General features: G+C 42.3%; 1 protein-coding gene across 2 annotated transcripts in view; it reads left to right on the top strand.

The window, feature by feature from the left end:
• Positions 1-16,797, top strand: part of fam214b (family with sequence similarity 214 member B) — a 28,305-nt gene extending 11,508 nt beyond the window's left edge. The window contains exons 1-10 of one of the 2 annotated variants that reach the window (XM_022766990.1): positions 831-1,036; positions 7,410-7,596; positions 7,933-8,140; positions 8,336-9,695; positions 11,495-11,553; positions 11,931-12,030; positions 13,096-13,254; positions 14,213-14,281; positions 14,566-14,771; positions 15,422-16,797. In XM_022766990.1, the coding sequence (XP_022622711.1) occupies positions 8,508-9,695; positions 11,495-11,553; positions 11,931-12,030; positions 13,096-13,254; positions 14,213-14,281; positions 14,566-14,771; positions 15,422-15,575 (1,935 nt within the window). In that variant the 5' untranslated portion in view covers positions 831-1,036; positions 7,410-7,596; positions 7,933-8,140; positions 8,336-8,507 and the 3' untranslated portion in view covers positions 15,576-16,797. Of the gene's footprint in view, positions 1-830; positions 1,037-7,409; positions 7,597-7,932; positions 8,141-8,335; positions 9,696-11,494; positions 11,554-11,930; positions 12,031-13,095; positions 13,255-14,212; positions 14,282-14,565; positions 14,772-15,421 lie in introns of those variants that run through there. The other variant, XM_022766989.1, reaches the window with a different exon arrangement.
• Positions 16,798-18,043: the final 1,246 nt, after the last annotated feature.

Below are 18,043 nucleotides of genomic sequence, written 5' to 3' on the forward strand. Positions count from 1 at the left end.
CGTGTGTTGTGGGACGAGATTAGACAAGTTAGACACTACACATAATATGGTTGAAGCTGTCAAGGACACACATTTAACACACGAACACACACACGCACGCACACAAACACACACACACACAGACAGTGTTTGGGGAAAGTGCTGGTTTTTTTTTTGTTGTTTTTTTTTTTTACTTCTACAGAACAGGCTGAGCAGGAGCAAGTGGGCGGTGTTTCAGCTCACCGTGCCTCCTCCCCCCCTTTCACTCCTTCCCTCTGGCCAATCACGAACTCAGCCACTACAGCTGACCCCCCTTTTCTCTGGCCAATCAGCTGGCACTCCCTCCCCTTTCTTTCCCCTGTATGCCTTCACTGCTGAGTGAGCAAAGCACACCTTGCTCTATCAGCTGAGAGGAAACAGACACACATACACATACAGAGAGAGAAAGAGAGGGGGGAGGAAAGGAGGGGCCTGGGAGTAGATAGAGGAAGAGAGCAGAGGGTGATGAAGAGAAGGAATGGGAGGAGAGGAAAGGGGGATTGCTAGCATGTGGAGTGGCTTTTGTATTCCAGATATTTTGGAGGGGCGCGAATGAGAGAAAAGAAGAAAGAGGGAGGGGGGGGGGGGCTCGAGAGAGAGAAAAGGAGAGGGAGGGAACAAGCAAGATGGGTGGGGGGTGAGAGTTGCTGATGGGCTTGTGATTTGTGTATGTGTGTGACTGAGGGTGGAGAGAGGTGGACAGGAAGAAAACAGAAGAGAGACACAGAGCTATTGCAGGCTATTGGGCATCCTGACAAAACAACTTGACTTTTCTCCGTCTTTCTCAACACCACCTATTCAGGAGGAAGGAAGCAAAGAGAGACAACAAACTCGGAGAGTCAAGAGAAAGCGAGAGAGGCAGCCTGACCCAGTGGAAATAGAAACACAGAGGAGAAGGAGGAGGAGAGAAAGAAAGAAAACACACAGCAGAGTCACCCATCCAGCCACCAGGCGAAATAGAGGAAGGAAGGAGAGGCAAAGAATGAGGCAGTGAGATAAACTCCATCTGTCTGAGAAGGTGAGCGTCACAAGTTCTCCTGCTGTCATGTCAAGTGCCCGTTGATTGCTGTCATATTGTCAGCTGGGCTCGGGTGACTCGACGTCTCCTAAAATGGCTACATGAAAGCAAGGCAGACAGACAGACAGCCAGGCAGGCAGGCAGGCAGGCAGACATATAGACAGAGGGAGGGAGGGAGAGACAGAAAGGGACCCTGTGTCAAACAGCATTCTCAGCAACTATGTCACTGAGCCAGCTTAGTTTAGACGGCCATGACTCCCCAGCCTGAGTGCCCTGTGTGTGTTGACGGTGTGACACTGTCTTGCTCAGAGGTTTATCAGTTTCAGTCAACTTTGCCTCTCTCCATCTGTCACTTTCATGTCTTTCTTTGCCACTTCCTGTCTCTTCTGTCTTTGTGTGACACTCACAAACACACTCACACACACACACACACGGACACATGCAGTCAGCTGTCAGCCGATCCTGTCGTGAACAGTGACATCAGATTTCCAAACTGCAGATGGCTCCTGTAATCTAATCAACAGGTGATGGTTTGTGCAGGAGCACTTGGCAAGTTTTGTGTGTGTGTGTGTGTGTGTGTGTGTGTGTATGTGTGTGTGTGTGTGTGTGTTTTTATCAGCCTTCAGGCAGAGGCCTGGGAGTAGCTTGGGTGGGGTCCTGCTAAAAGTTGATGAGACAATTGAGGCATTTGGGAGGCTGCTAACCTCATGCTGATGCTATCACACCTCTGAGTGTAAAGAGTTGGCTCAGGACACGAGGGCAGAGTACAGCTGATCGGCTACAGTACACAGTTTTCACAAAAGGCCCATTCAAGATGATAGCTCATGTCACTGATTGGAAAAAAATGTAGTATCACATAGTCTATAACATGGAGAGTTAACCCCATCCAACAGCCAAATGCTCACAAGTGCCCACTTCTTTCTTGTAAGGAGTTAGTCAGGGTATTGTCAAGTTTGTGTGCAAGATAGTTTGGCAACTGAGCTAACATGTACCATTTTTTTTTTTTTTTTTTACATCTTTCATAGTTTACATCTTAAAAGAAGGACATTTAATAGAATGTTACCTTTCTTAACAAATAGGTATGTTTTTTGCCCATTCATTTGTTAAAGATAAATAATAGAAACACGCGCCCAGGACACAGCCTCCTTTTTGTTTTGATTGGTACTTGGCACTTCTCCCTTCTGAAGGCTATATCTGCCTCTGCCACTAAACTCATTTTTATATCAAAGGAACATGCCGGGGAATTTGAGACTGCAAAAAGTTTTTGATTCAAACATCTGTCTACATTGGACTGAATGATATGAAAGAAATGAAAAAAGACCATACAGTATTAGTGTCAAAGGTATGTAACCTAGTTTGGGATCTAGAAATGATTCACCTTTTTTTTTTTTTACTGTTCCTAAAGGGGAGGAAAAACATCATAAAAATGGCTCAAATTTCCTCAGAAAACACTGTTGTTTTACTTGTTTAAAAGCAACTCTGCTGGGTTTTGAATGTTGTGGCTCTACACTACTACATTCCTGTGTAACATGTAATATATTATAAACAAAATCTTTATATTATGATAAACGAAAAGCAAATTTAGACAACAGAAATATGAATTTAGACAGCAGTAAACACAGCAGCTGTGTTTCTGCCATAAACTATTTCTTAAAGGTGGAGTACAGCAACTGTTAAAGAGCATGCAGACAGAAAATCTGAACTATGCCGTGGCTATGTCTGTTGCACTTCTGTAAGGGAGTGTAAACCAACTCAAGTTAAGAGTTAATATAAATGTTGCTTGTATTCTCCCTGTGTTATTTTTTTAATTGAATGTTTCTAATAGCTGAAAGAGAGAAAGTGATGGTGCTTTGAATGACGTACTCCGTGTGTGCCTGTGTTAGTGTGTATGCACACATGCAGGCATCATCTGGGTGTTGTGATGAATGTATACAGGCCAAATGTCAGGGTGTTTTCTGAGGATAGGTGCTGGCTGTGAACTCTGCCCCCTTCACCTCCATACATTTTACTGAGAGATGGTTTTGAGGTCAGAGCAGTCAGCATACCTCTTAATGGAAAGTTTGTGTTTACAGTGTGTGTGTGTGTGTGTGTGTGTGTGTGTGTGTGTGTGTGTGAGATTTATTCCACTTATGTGCAACTTTTCAAAGCTTCCAGGGTTCACAGGGTCTTAAATGTACTTTTTCCTGATTTGCAAATGATTTTCTGAACACACTGATGCTACTGTTGCCACTTCAATAACTGATGATGTATCTCAGTCTAACAAGCTCTTAATAGGCAATGGAAGCAGCACAATGTACAGTCTATAGCTACATGTAGATCTGCACTTGGTTTACCTTTGTGTAAGCCTTTTACCACCTCTTATAACACCACCTTTCTCATGATGATGAAATGTGCCTCTGCACCTCCTGATGTGCTATAAATCATCTGACCCCAGACCCTTAGCCTTTGACCTCATGACCAAAGTGTGCCTGTGCCTTAAGTGTGCTCACACACTCATTGACACTCAATGAGTGTGTGTGTGCTTATGCACAGGCGTGTATACATCCTTAAGAACACACAGGTTTGTACCTATATCAACACTTAATATCCTCCTTGAAGGATACGACCATCTTCTGAACAAAACGCTTGAGCTCCACAACAGGTATGTCTTTAGGTGTCAGGTACGGCAAAGGTGCTGAACCCTTTGATCCCAGTCTTAAACATGACTGTAAATGGAAACACTGCTAGTGTTTGTGGATGCAACTCCTGAGGTTGTGATGCTCATGTGAACTTTTTTAGTCCACAATAACATTTAGTATCCAGATCAGGTTTTAGACTGCAAGCAAAACTCCCCAGAAAAAAATGTTTCCTAGACTATCACCATAATGTTATCATTGTCAGAATGGTAATTCCCCTTTTTTTCTGCTGTGCATCTTGGCAGAAAATAAATGAGACAGACGTTCTTCCTTCGTAGTCCCATCTCATTTTCCTATTGATTGCTGTCGGAAAGTCATTTCCCAGGTTTGATCATTAGCTTATCTATTTGAATGTTTTTGTAAGTGGGACTGAGTCTACTCTCATTTCGATCCAGAGCTAAGCCTTGGCCAAGGCCAACATGGCCTTGTTTTTTAAAGATTTAGTCCATTGGTCCCACTGGTCCTGTACACCACTTTACTGGGTTTTCATGACATTACAATAGGTTTCTGCATTTCTTTCTTTTTTTCTTATTTTTTTTTTGTCATTTATCTTTTTCTTCCTTTGTGCATACAAATAAACCCTAACCCTAAAATGTGACACGGTTACCCAGCGTTAATTCATTAGGTATCTGTGAGGGTTTTATATTTTTAAGCCTTTTAATTATAGCTCCAGTGTTAAGTCTGCTTATTTTACTGAATACTGATTTCTTGTTACATTCATGTACAGTATATTCCACTGTGCAGCTTTTCTACACGGACCATTCTTAAGTCAGGGGACGGCTCTGCTTGCTCTACAGGACTTTGTTAATCTGAAAAGATTCACTACCATGTACAAAAGGCTGCTTTTTGGTGCAGCTTAATTTTTAGGCTGTGAGTTAACAGAGTTTATGTACCGTATGAACTCTGAGTTGGCCCTGACATTGTCAAGCTCTACCTGTTCCTGCTGTATTTATACTTTGCTCAAGGTCATTGGCTTGGCAGTGGTCTGCCTGTTTGCCCATCCTCTTTCTCCTCTCTCTCTCTCTCCTTTTTTCTCTCTGTCTCTGTCTGGCTGTTGTCAGGTGTTTCTGATTCCTTTTTCGGTCATCTCATGATTTCTACTCTTGCACTGTGTGTTTCTGAATGATTACTTGCTGGTTAATTTCCAGTGATGCTAAGTCAGTGTCACGTGGAGATTGCACCTGGCCTGCCAGTGATGTGTAACATCTTCATGCTTCATGTCAGCAGGATTCTGTCAAGGAAATATGACATGAATTTTTAGGGTAATGAGTTGTTTTTTTAAATTAGTGATAGCTAATGTAAAGATTTCACGTAGAGAAGATAACTTTTCTATTTTACCCATATTGGGGAAATTGGTCTGTCTAGAGTATTTAAGAGCTCTTAAGCTGTCAGATCTAAGCTGACACACAACTCCAGCAACCTGAAGCCTTTCTTGGGGTCAAGCCAGAGTGTCTCCCCTGCTCTGCTGGCTCCTGGGTCGAGCCTGAAAAGGGCTGGGAGGCCTCTGCCAGCCTCCTTTTCAGCTAGTCCAAAATAAGGGCAGAAATCAAGTGGGGCCTAGCACAGATCCTTTGGGTACTCCCAGTGAGCTCTGACACAGCCATTAACTATAAATACTCACCGCTGACTCCTCTCCCATTCTTCCCCATCCCCCACACCCTGCGTCCTCCACTGGGCACTCGCTCAGGAGACTCTACCTGTCCTTGGGGGGACAAAACAAGAGGAGGTGATTCCTTGTATTGTGTTTACAGAACTCATGTAGATATGTCATACTGCCTATCTTTTGACTTAAAGAAATAAATCAGATATCCCTGTTTGCCTTGGACGGTTGTGGTTTTGCTTTAGACTATCCCCCAGCCTGAAAAGTATCAGCAAAATAATCAAATGCCCTGGTTTATAGTATTTGTCTTCCAAATGTCCTGGCTTGGGCAGTGGATATGTGACTCATAAATGTGTTCAGAGACATTACCATTTTCCTTCCTGTTCATATTCCAATAAGAAAACAATGAGTTATAGCAGAGACAATTTCATGGCATTTAGGCTCCAAATGTAGTTTTTTGTGGTGTCCATGTGATTCTTTGTGTGCTGTGATAGGAGAGCATGATTACCTTATGATATACCATTATAATGCAGCTGTATATAATCAGGCTATAATGTACACAGGGGCAGTCAAGAGTCAGTCTGTCCCTATTTCCCCTTTATGTCACTGTCTGGATCCCTCTCATTCTTGCGTCATCTTTGACAGATAATCCCTCCTTTCTTGTTCGAGTTGAGGACTGTATTGTTCCAAATGAATGGGGAATTTAGTTGGAGCAAAGCTATGAAACACAATATAAGCTCATATAAACACTATTTGTCACCCAAGCAATTTAAATGCCTGCCACAGGTCACCTAGAGTGCAGCTATGTAAGTAATACCCCCTGTATTACTTACCTACTTTGATCATTACATCATTTGTATAGTAATTTAGGGATTTTATTCAACATCCCTCATGGTTCCACCTGTGGATACATTTCAGATGTGTGTCAGTGGAAAATACCCATGAACAACTCTCATTATCTACATTTCCTTTTTCTTACCAGGTTTTTCTTTCCTCTTGCTTGATCTTTAGGCATTTGTCATAACTTGTATGTACGTAACAGATTCATGTGTCATCACTGTTTCTTTACAATGATTCCAAGGAAAATACGAAAAAGTGAAGTAATTAGTTGCTGTAATGCATGTCTCAACAGGAACACATTGTATTTCTCTTTTTTACTGATTTATATGGGTGCCAGCTAAGTGTTAGTCAGATGACCTCTCCCTACTTTTTTCAGTCCTCCATTCCATCATATTTTACATTTGAAGCTCTGGATGAAATGTGGAAATACTTCAATCAAGTTATTTTGCCTGCTTCAGGTCAACAGAACACAGTGTGTTGAAATATTCATTTTCATGCGTTTGTAGATATTTTCTTGGAAGAGCATCTTTGCCAGTCTACCCCAGCACCCGCAGCACCCTCCACCATCCACCTTCTCTCTCTCTCTCTCTCTCTCTCTCTGGCTCTGCTTCTTTTTCTCTGTCTTTGTCGCCAAGCACAAAGGAGCCGTTATCCTTGGGCTACTGGTCACCATGGCTACTGGTGCCCCCCACACCCCCCACCTCGCTCCCCTCCCCCACCCACATTCCCAAGTTCTGGTCCAAGTGGGTCAGAAATGGCCCGCTTTTCTTGGCCTCACACCATTCAGTGCCAAGTTAGCAAAGGAAATATCAACTCTCTGCCCCACGAGTTGCTCCTCCATGTTTGATCCTCAAGCCAGAGAGTTTGGGTTTTTGTGCTCAAAATGGGATATGAGGAATGAGAGTAGTATTTCTCTGTAAGTTGACTTGTTGTCTACTTACACGACAAGATAAGTTTGATTATTTGAGTTCATGAACTATTATTTCATTGATCTGTCTCTTTTGTTGTTCTTCTCATGTGCTTTCATCTGCAGTGTTGACAAGTATGAGGATGTATTTGTGTTTCTGTGTCTTTCTTTTCTTAGGATATTTAGAGTGTGTCTGCCATAATGTGTGTGTGTGTGTGTGTGTGTGTGTGTGTGTGTGTGTGTGTGTGTGTGTGTGTGTGTGTGTGAGAGGAATACTCCCATCTTAATGACTGTTAATGGTAAAGTAAGAGCAACTGACTGATGACTTTTAATGTTCTTCTGTCTTATCAGGGATTCTGGGTGGAATGACCCTGTCATGATGCCACAGCCATGTCACACCCCACACTTAGGTGACCAAGGAGGACATGTCTGGCTATCAGCCAATCACAGAGGGAGCCCCAGTAGAGTTACGTCCGATTCTGGTGCAGAAATATTTCTTCTCAAGAGCCTCCTGAATCACTGACACTCCGCCCCTCTGGTGAGTTTTAGCCCTCAGGTTGATGATTTGTTCCAAGTAACTTGTTGCAGACCAGTGTATGATAAATTTCTTTTTCAAACAAACAAATATAGTTATAATAATATAGTATAAAGTAATTCATGTGTGTTGACCAACTGGTTGCCTGACCAAGTTGCTTGTAACTTCTAATGGTTAAAAATATTTTTCCCTCTTAGAAATGTATCTAAGATGTTCAACAAGTATGCAGTCAAAAGTGGAATGTTTTCAGTTCTCTTGCAGTGGTGCATTACACATAAATATACTGTAGTAACTTTTCTTTTGTCACTGACAAAAACTTATCTTTTTATTTCTCTTCAGGTCATAACTCCTGTCCCCACCTTCACTCCTTCCTCTGGAGTCCTCACTGTTTCCTGATTACCTACCTTGGGATGTTGGCATTGTTTTTTGGCAGCGGCCATGGAGATAGACAGGTTCCTTCAGTAGGCCATTTTAGACACAACTTCCAGATGTTGTGCCAGATGCAGCTTGTCCACACGGGCAGAATTAGACAAGGACGGGCACAGAGGTGAGATACTGATCTTCGGCCTTGTCTTCAATATATTATTTTATTAGATAAGAGACAAATTAGCCTTATGCTCTGCCTAAACTATATTATGTCTATTATTTTTCATGCTATTTTATTTTTTTCTATCACTCGTATTGTATTATCACTTTATTAAAATCTGTCCTGAACAGTAATACTGTATTTTGTTCCTCTCAGGTGCTGTGCAGTTCAGCTTCCTGTTTCACACTGTTTGACAATATCACAGCAAGAACTATAGGACTTCCTATTCCTGTGGAACATCTTGCTCTGCCTCCTGGCACTAGTGAGGAACCTACTTGACCTGTTGCACAAAAGTTAGTCAAGACTCTTATCCTCCAGCATAGAAACCATGCGGCACATTCACGTGGAATTAGCCCACAAAAAGGCTCCATTAGAGCTTCCAGCCCAAGAGGGGGACCTGCCTCCACCTACAGCCCCAACACAGGGCCTAGACCCTGGGGTCAGACCAGGGGTGCCTAGACACTTTGGTCAGGAGGAGTTGCGGCTCCAAAAGGTCTACCAGCTCTCCATTTTCTCCCAGTTGGGGGGATTTTCTACCTCCACAGACTCCAACACTGATGCCCAACAGAGGCATGTCCGATTGGGTGTAAAAAGGGGGCTCGAGGAGCCCCAGTTGACTCATAAGCGCCCCCACCTGGGAGACTCCACAGACAGGGAGGCACTAGAGGGAGAGGTCCTGTGTGGGCCAGCCCCAGCTCAAGGTGTTGGGATGGGGTTAGCGATGGGCCCTGGTGGGCCTGGTTCTGTATACTCTTGCACACAGATGGAGCACAGAGACTCTGAGGGGGGGCTGTCACCCAGGTCCCCCCCCCTCTCCCCAAGCCACACTCCCTCCCGACGTCCAACTCAGCACAATCATGATAAACCCATTCCTGATGTATTTGCCCCACTCTCACCTAAATCACCACCAATGTGTGACCCACATGGGCATCTCTGTGACCAGGGCCACTCCCTCGGAAGCTCAGCCAGGACTGAGCCTCCTAATGGGGGCCGCACACCCAGCTACTCACTAGGTAGCCCTGGAAATGAGAGCTGTACCAATGGGTCATCTGGAGGCCAGCCCAGCCCCCACTTATATGAAATGTCCACATATGAGACTCCCAACCCTGCCAGTCCCACCAGCCCTCCTGGCCCTTTCTCCCCCCCACACCACACAGAGCTGCAGGAACCAGGGGAGGCCACTGAATGGGAAGTTGGACTTGAATCCTCCCCACCTGAGCGAAGTGCCACCCAGGCTGCCTCCTCCTCTTCTAATGGCCTGGCTTCCTGGGAGAAAACACCCAGCAGTAATGGCCACCGTCTATCCTCTGGAGGCCACTGGCCGGCTAAAAAGAGGCTGCTGTCCCCAAGCGACACAGGCGAGTCATGTTCAGAAGATGAAGGACCCTCCACATCCAAGAGAAGCAGGCTGTCATTGCTGGCTCCAGGACTTGGCCCTGCCTCATGTCGCAGCACTGATGCTAAAGCTGCCCCTTACTGGAACCACCTGCTGCCCTCTGCATGGGACCGGCCCAAGGTTAGCACAGACACATACATACAAAAGCATACATTATACATACCCCTTGGAAATTTGCTTTGAATATTCCAGTTTTCCAAAACAACTGCATCAGCCTATAGATCCAACTACTGTACTAGCTAATAGCTAACATTAGCTGTTATGCTACGAGACTGTAACAACAAGACACCCATGGTGTGAAACTAAATATTCCTACAGTCCTAATATTATTCATATCATAAAGGATTTGAAGGAAGGAAATTAGAGTTGAGGAAAACGGTTTTCTGTTTTTTTAATGACCAGATGATTCAGCTTCCCAACCCTAATTAAAGGAGCTATTTGTAAGTTTAGCTACATAGCTAACGTTAGCAGCTAACTTCTGTTTGCAATTCACTGTAAACTCCAATCTGCCCTGAGGATGTAGCACTGCTCAGAGGGCATATTATAACCTCTTGTCTTGTAAACGCAATGATGCCTGAAGCTCTTGTTAAGCAACAATCACCACCACCCGCACCCTGTAAGAAACCACGTTCGGCAGCAGAGAAAACTTACAAATAGCCCTTTTAACAACAACTACAAAGAGGCTCTAGGTGATTTTACTGCAGCATACGTTAGAAAAACAGCATGTGCACATTTGCATTTAAATACCATTCTTTAAGATCCAAAAACATTTAGGCTCCTACTATGTAGAGGCTTCTAGTACTTTGAATATGGAAGTAGCTGAGTAGCTGTTCAAAGTCAGTGGTTGATGGTAAGACATCTGTGAGCCTTGGCAGTCCTGGAAAAGTAGCTGAGGCATAAATAAAGAGAAACTAAGGGAACGAGTAAAAGTGACAGAATGAAGTGATGGCCGGCTCATTATCACACCACACTGGAACAGGCTGAGTAGCTCCAGAATAAAGCCCATTGAGGTAGAGTCCATTGTTTCCCCCCCACATGAGTGTACTGAGCCTCTCACACACATGCACACACATAACCACACACAGACACACACACATACATACATACATCCTGCTTAAAAAATGGTTCTGGAAGTGAATTGGCCATTTTTGAACACTGGGAGGCCAGAAAGAGCTTTGAGTGTGTGGGTTTGTGGGATGGGGAGTGTGTAATCATGACAATAGGGTTCACTAGTTCACTAGTTAGGTTCCATACAGTGGGGGGATCACTTTGGCTAGAGGTGTTCAGCGTATGTGTTAGGGAAGCACAGGGAGAAACAGATAGATGTAAGAAAGATTCAAGGACAGTGAAAGGAAGACTTAAAGAAAAAGATCAAGACTAAACAGTGACAAGTGATACTTCAAGTAAATAAAAGCTAGAAAAAGATATTTCAGAGACACAGCAAGGTGAGACACGATAATATTCTACCATGCCATATGTGGTTTTGATCAATTGTGATGAGGAGGCGACCAGCTGACAGAGAGCTTCAAGCTCTGTAGAGAGCCAGTGTAACCAAGGGTTAGCGAACACCAATAAGCTAACCGTGAGTGAAGGGCTTGCTATGAGCAAATGGCTAGCAGGTAGCGTAGCGTTGGCTAGTGACGAGTCATCTGACAGTTGGGTGGCCTTTAGGATGAACAGCAGCCTGGAAATGGGGAACGTTTGTGCGCATGACACATCGTCCAGTAGTCAGTGCTCAGTAAGTAAGAGGACACCTGAAATACACAATTACACATCCAGATTTCTCTCACAGACACACATTTAGATTTTTTAACATTTCAAACAATTTAAAGTTTCTGGTACAGATTTGTGAATCGCTAATTGACGAAAATTTGAATGTTAATAGACAAAAACAAATCATAATCTTCCTTTTTGTCCAGACTGCCACAGACTGCACAAGATCAGGGAGACGACTGAAAAGTGGGCTACGGTTGAAAAGGTGAGTCATCCATGATATTATTGTAAGTTATATCATGTAATTAAAAAAAATCTGCATAAAAAAGACAAGATCTACTATAAAGGGCTTAAGAGAACAGGATTTAAATTTAAGCAGGTTTTTATGTTTAAGTCCAAGCACACATGTGGATGGATGAGATCAGTTCAGTGCCAGTCAGATTGACTGTAGCAAAGTAAACACAGGGAAAGGAGGTGGGAGTCAGAGTAGGTTGTATGTTATTCTAAATTAAAGGGTTTTGTGTCTGGACTTGAATACTCAGACACACTCAGAGGCATGTGACATGTTGGTTAAAACAAAATTAGTGTAATCTTAACCACTAACCACTGGTCTGTTTTGTGTGTTTTTGTGGTCATATTCAGTCGGCAGCTGCGCAGCGGCAGACACACAGACACCGGCCGCTCCACACGTTCCAGCTGGCCTTCGTCTTCCATCAGCAGATCACTACTCGGCAACTTTGAGGTACAAATTTTAACAATTGCTTTTTACTTTCGGAGACAGAAGCAGATGTGGGTCATATTTCATAAGGACCAATTTGAAGTCTTTTAAGTCAATGTTTTATTTATGTACACAAGTTAAATCAAACAAGTTATATTAAAATAATAAGGGAAAGTAAAAAAGCACTAAATTAATTGCAAAACTACATTTTAAAGAGGTTTTAATCTATATTAAACATTTTGAGCAGGACTTTAATAAAGATGGAAACTAACCTTTTTTGTGACTAGGATTTTTAAATAAGTTGCATACAATTTTAAAGCAGTTGCCGCTATTTTTGACCCTGTATATCTTGAATATCAGTGAAAAAAATCACCCTTGTTGGAGATCTTTCCTCCTCCCTTAGCTGTTTTTCTAATTAATGCAGAGCCTTGCCAAGGATTATAAGGATTTACAGTAAATGCAGAAGATTAGTCGGTGCCAAAATGACATTGGTAACATATCTATTCAATTTAATTTCAATTCATTTTTATTTGTATAGTGCCATATCAAAACATACATTATCTCAAGGGACTTACAGGGTAACGTGGAGACCTTACAATATTACAGAGAGAAACCCAACAGCTCCCATAATGAGCAAGCACTTGGCGACAGTGGCGAGGAAAAACTCCCTTTTACCACTAAGAAACCTTCAACAGAACCAGACACAGGGTGGGCGGTCGTCTGCCTTGACCGGTTGGGTTATATCTAAAATATTTGATTTACTCCTTAGTGTGTGTTTAAAGATAATTTATTGACATTAAAATAAAGTAAAACAAGTTACAATGTAATTATGTCAGAGAACCCTTCTTTGGCTCACATTGCTGTTGGCCAGCAAATGCATATTTTATTACTGCGTTCAACACTGCTTTGGATTCAATTAAAATAAATACATGAAATATGATTTTTTTATGGATATGTCCCAAGCATGACTCCACGGTGCAGCAGCCTGTTCCTAATAAACTTTATACTGCAAGTTTTACAGTATAAAGAGTTTTAAAAGGCTCTTGTTCATGACTGTATATGCTCTTCTCTTTGTCTTACATGTTGCAGGAGTCCATACTGAAGGGACGGTTCTCCCCGTCTGGCAGGATTGAAGGCTTCACGGCGGAGATTGGCGCCAGCGGCTCCTATTGCCCACAGCACGTCACCCTGCCCGTGCAGGTTACGTACTACGACATCTCAGAGCACAGCGCACCCTCACCCTTCCTGGTCAGTCTGTGTATATGTGTGTCTCCTAGATATATACTGTGATTGTGTGGTGTTATGTGCGTGCTTAGTCAGGCACAAACAATAAAACCAACACTGTTTATTGCACATGGCAGACTTGTTTGCTAGTATGAAAAAACTGCACCCATTAAAAGAAAAACAAAGTGAAATAAGAGATCAGAACAACTACCCAAACAACAACAACAACTATAGATTTGGCGTCAACAAGGTTGATGTTGGCTTGCTCCCTCAGAGCCAGATGTAAAAAAAAAATATGCGGTACGTTTTTTCTTTCATGCATATACCATGAAGCCTTTTCCCACATCTGTCTACATCAGCACTGAATACAATACATTCATCAGATATGTAATCATATAACATAAGCTCAGAGCGTACTTAGTTAAGGTATCCCGAGCATTAACATGTGAACAACTTTAGTCATACTTAGAAGAAGTCTTAAACTGTGTGTGCTGTAAGACTAGAACATTTGGAAGCCAGCTGTTTTAACTTTCTTAGCTTCATGCCTCATGATGACTTTGAGTTGTTGTGTATAAAAGTGGTGAATGTAGGGACTCTTTTGATTCCGCTCTTTGAACTGTTAATCACATTTAACGTAATATGACTACCCCCTTAGCTACTTTTGTAACTGCAGCAGAATATGTCTGTGTGCTTTCATTTAGGATTTTTGTTTTTTTTTGTGTTAAGTGTTTTGGATGATGAATTGGTTCTATTTGCAAAAGTGACAAATGTGTCTCATCATTAAACCAGATCAAACCAGAAATGAGAATTACTGCTGTCACACTACTTCTCCTTAAAAAGTTTCATTTCAGTACAATTAATCCAGACCCTGATCCTGATGTAGAAGTTCACAGTTATTAAAATCCATCAAAGGATAAGAGTTATTTCATCATGAATAGCGATTGAGGATGTTTATTCAGTGTCACGTCTCTCTCCCTCACAGGGGGTGATTTCCCTTGAGCCTCTTGGAAAGAAAGGATACAGCATACCCAAAGCAGGGACCATTCAAGTGGTAAGTTTGTCTTTTTTACTCTCCATATGCTCAGCTCGCTCTTTGCACAGGAAGCTAGGGCCAGGTTGCCCATGACAATGTTTGAAAACTTTTAGGTATATCTCATCCCTGCTTCCACAACATTTAAACAATGATGACATACAACATGTTGATATTGAGATCTTTTCCTTTTGTGGGTTCAGTCATAAAAAAAATATCCTTTTTATACTTGAATTAAAACCACTGCTAGCTGTCTTATTTTTTCTGGTTTCAAACACTGACTTTGGTCTGACATATCTCCTCAGACCTTATTTAATCCCAACAAAACTGTGGTGAAGATGTTCCTGGTGACCTACAATTTTGGCGACATGCCGGTCAATCACATGACCTTCCTGCGCCACCGTATCTTCCTGGTGCCTGTGGAGGAGGGGGTTGAGGGGAAAGGCGAGGTGTCTCCAGTGGGCGGAGTGGTAGACAGGAAGAAGATTCTCTGCTACCTGATACATCTCAGGTACGGCTGAGGTTTCAGCAGTCTGCATTACTTTTTATACCTGAGATCCTGAGAAGACTTGACTTCAAGCTTGTAAGATACACTAACATTTATTTTATATATTTATTTAATAATTTATATTTGAGATTTACTAAATGCTAGGAAATACTAGGAAACTATTTTCCTGCATTGGCAGTTATTTTCTGTTGTCACAGCAATAACATTTAGTGTAACATGCCTGTTTGCTTTCTTGCCAAGAGTTAGATGAGATGGCAGTAAACGCATGAAACTATAGCCATCAGCAGATTAGTTTAGCTTAGCGTGTAGACTGGAAACAAGGAGGAACAGCTAGCTCTGTCATTGTGCCCAGCTAAGAAGTTGTGCACATAACCCTGGAAGGAGGATTTTGTTCCCTTTGGGCAGAGCCCAGACTATTTCCAGACTTAATGCTAAGCTAATGTATCTGGCTGTTGGCTGTAGCCCAATATTAAATGGACAGATATGAGTGATATTGATTTTTCTCATCTTACTCTTGGCAAGAAGGAAGCCAACAAATGTAGAAGCATCCCAGAAGTATTAATTTAGAGCTTTGTTTCAGTTAGTTTAACAGTTTTTTGTTGCGTTAAAACAAAGCGTTTTGCTAACACTGGTCTTGGTTCTGCCCCTCCCAGATTCCAGAGCTCCAAATCTGGGAAGATCTACTTGCACAACGATATCCGGCTGCTATTCTCCCGCAAATCCATCGAAGTGGACACAGGGATCCCTTATGAGCTGAAATCTTTCACCGAGGTGCCAAGAAACCCTAAATACTCCCCCCGCGTGTGACCCGAGCTTGACCCTTCGACCCTCCCCAACGCCAATGCAGCCCCTCCTGTGCTTCCTAAAAGGGAGGGAGGGAGGGAAACAGACAGACTGCTAGAATGATGGACACAAAACTTGAGAAGACTGAATGAAACATGACACAAGTTCACAAGACACACGTGCACATATGTGATACAGTGTTGGTCATTGAAAAAGTCCCCCTTTTTTATGCTTTTAGTCTCCATTGAAAATTCAGATACAGATATGAAATGTCACTCAAACCAAACATGGCATTTCTTGTATCTTCCATTCAGTAAAATTATTAAAAATATTATATATATTTGTGTAGGAGCAGTCAAGCATGCACGCAGTCAAAAGCAGGACTTTTTCAACGCCTTCATCTGAACAAAGAAAGAAATGCACAAACACTGACACACACACACACCAAAATAGACCGACAGGACTCACGGACAGCACATACCACATGCGTCACAGCTGAAAAACTTCTGGTGGCGAATCTCTGAGTTCAGTGTTAACATGCATGCCTTGTGACTTAAACACCTGAATTTTCCTCTAGTGCCGTATCACACTGTCCTTCACTCTGCCTGCAGCTCCAGCCGCCTCATTGGACCAATCATTTCCACAACTTTGGATCTGACAAAAAGCCACAAACAATAAGCACATCCCTGATTGTGGGGATTAACAAGATGATTACCACCCCCCACCCCCCACCACCCTTCGCACACTCACACACTTCCTGACCAGCGGAGAGGAGGTGAGCAGAGACACAAATACTAGAGAAAGTGAGGGCTGAGCTAGAATCAGCCATCTTGATTGGATGTCTTATCATTTAACACAAAATAAAAACCACACCAACACGATTTGACCAAACTCAGGATGTCTGTTGAAGAATAAATTTCACTTCTTATCATGGTACAGACCACTGTGTAGACTTCAAGCCAGGAGGGTCATACCATGTCATGAAAAACAGGGGAATCCAGTTCATTTTAATGTAGCCAGACTGAGGGACACTGTGCTGTTTTTCTTTTTTATCTTTTTTTTTTATTCTGTTCAGAACAGTCTGATGTTGGAGCAGAAAATGAAAAAAAAGACGAGCTGTAGTATTTTTAATTTATGTTTTCGCAAATGTCTTAATAAGCAATATACTGCACAAAGTAGAGTGTGTTTTTCAGCCCGACGAGCTTTCTCTCTGGAGGGAGGGGGGCGGGCAGAGAAAGCAGAGAATTGAGAGTTAGGGAAGAAATGGGAGGAGGGAGGGATGTTGAGGGTGGGTGGGTGGGTGGGTTGGAGGGGTATTTAATGTGGGGAAAAAGTCTATGTATATTTAAAAGAATAAACTCTGCGATTAGTGGGTAGCACCTGTGTGTCTTGTTGTTTTTGATTGACAGACATTGAGGATATCCCAGTTTTTTACCACATCATTGCTGATACTGCTCTTTAGATTTCCACCGGATTGGTATTGGCACAGATACTGACCCTTTTAGGTAGATCAGTTATCATCCAGATGTGACTGTTCAGCACTGAATACAGTTACTTCATTAATGTCATTAAATTGTACACTAATTCTGCCATGGCAGGCTGCCTAATCAATTTTAGAGCCACAGCAATTCCTGATATAAAATATTTGCTTATTTATCATTATATGCCAGGTATCAAATCAGCACTCTGTATTGACAGGACCCTCGTATCCTTTAGGTATTTTGATTAGTATGGAAAGAGAGAAAAACATAGCTAAAACATGTATTTTGTGCTGTAATTGGAAAAGCCTGTACCAACATATTTTTCAACACACTCTTAATTAGAACAGCCTGCATTTGAGTTTCATGTTACAGTCTGGAAGAAAGTCATTTAAATGAGTATTTGTACGTTTTGCTATTGCTATATAGCCAACATTAGCATTAGCAGCTGTTGACGTACAGTCTACAAAAAACATTGTCAGTCCAGCATCAAACTTTCTTTGTTTATTCGCCAAGAGCTGTCCCCAGTGGGTGAAAGCAGCCCTCTTGTTTTACTTCTATTTCTATAACTTGTTCTTGTTCTTTTCTTCTACTGAAGTTAGCATGCTAACAGGCTTGCTAGCTCACTTTCCAAAACTGGGTCACTGTAGTGTCCAGTCTGCCCTAAAAGAGTGGCGTTGCTTGGAGGGCATATTATGACCTCTTGTGTTGTAAATGCAAAATATGGATGAAGTTCTTGGCAAGGCTGTTAAGTAAACAGTTGTTAATGCTAACATTGGCTATATAGCAATAACAAAACAAACAAACAAATAGCTCCTTTCAAATTTGCTTTTAATCACTTTTATTTCAAAATGCAGTCTGAGGAAACTTAAGAGGAAGGAATTTCCAACTTCACAAAACACCTCCAGAGACACAGAAAACATTATTCAGCTGTTTTCACAGGCTGAATAATACTAACCATTACAAGTAAATTGAACTTCATGTGTGAAATTGGTGGCATGCCCCTTGAAATCT

The sequence above is a fragment of the Seriola dumerili genome, unplaced genomic scaffold, assembly GCF_002260705.1.
Source record: "Seriola dumerili isolate Sdu_G_001 unplaced genomic scaffold, Sdu_1.0 BDQW01001090.1, whole genome shotgun sequence".
Taxonomy (NCBI): Eukaryota; Metazoa; Chordata; class Actinopteri; order Carangiformes; family Carangidae; genus Seriola; species Seriola dumerili.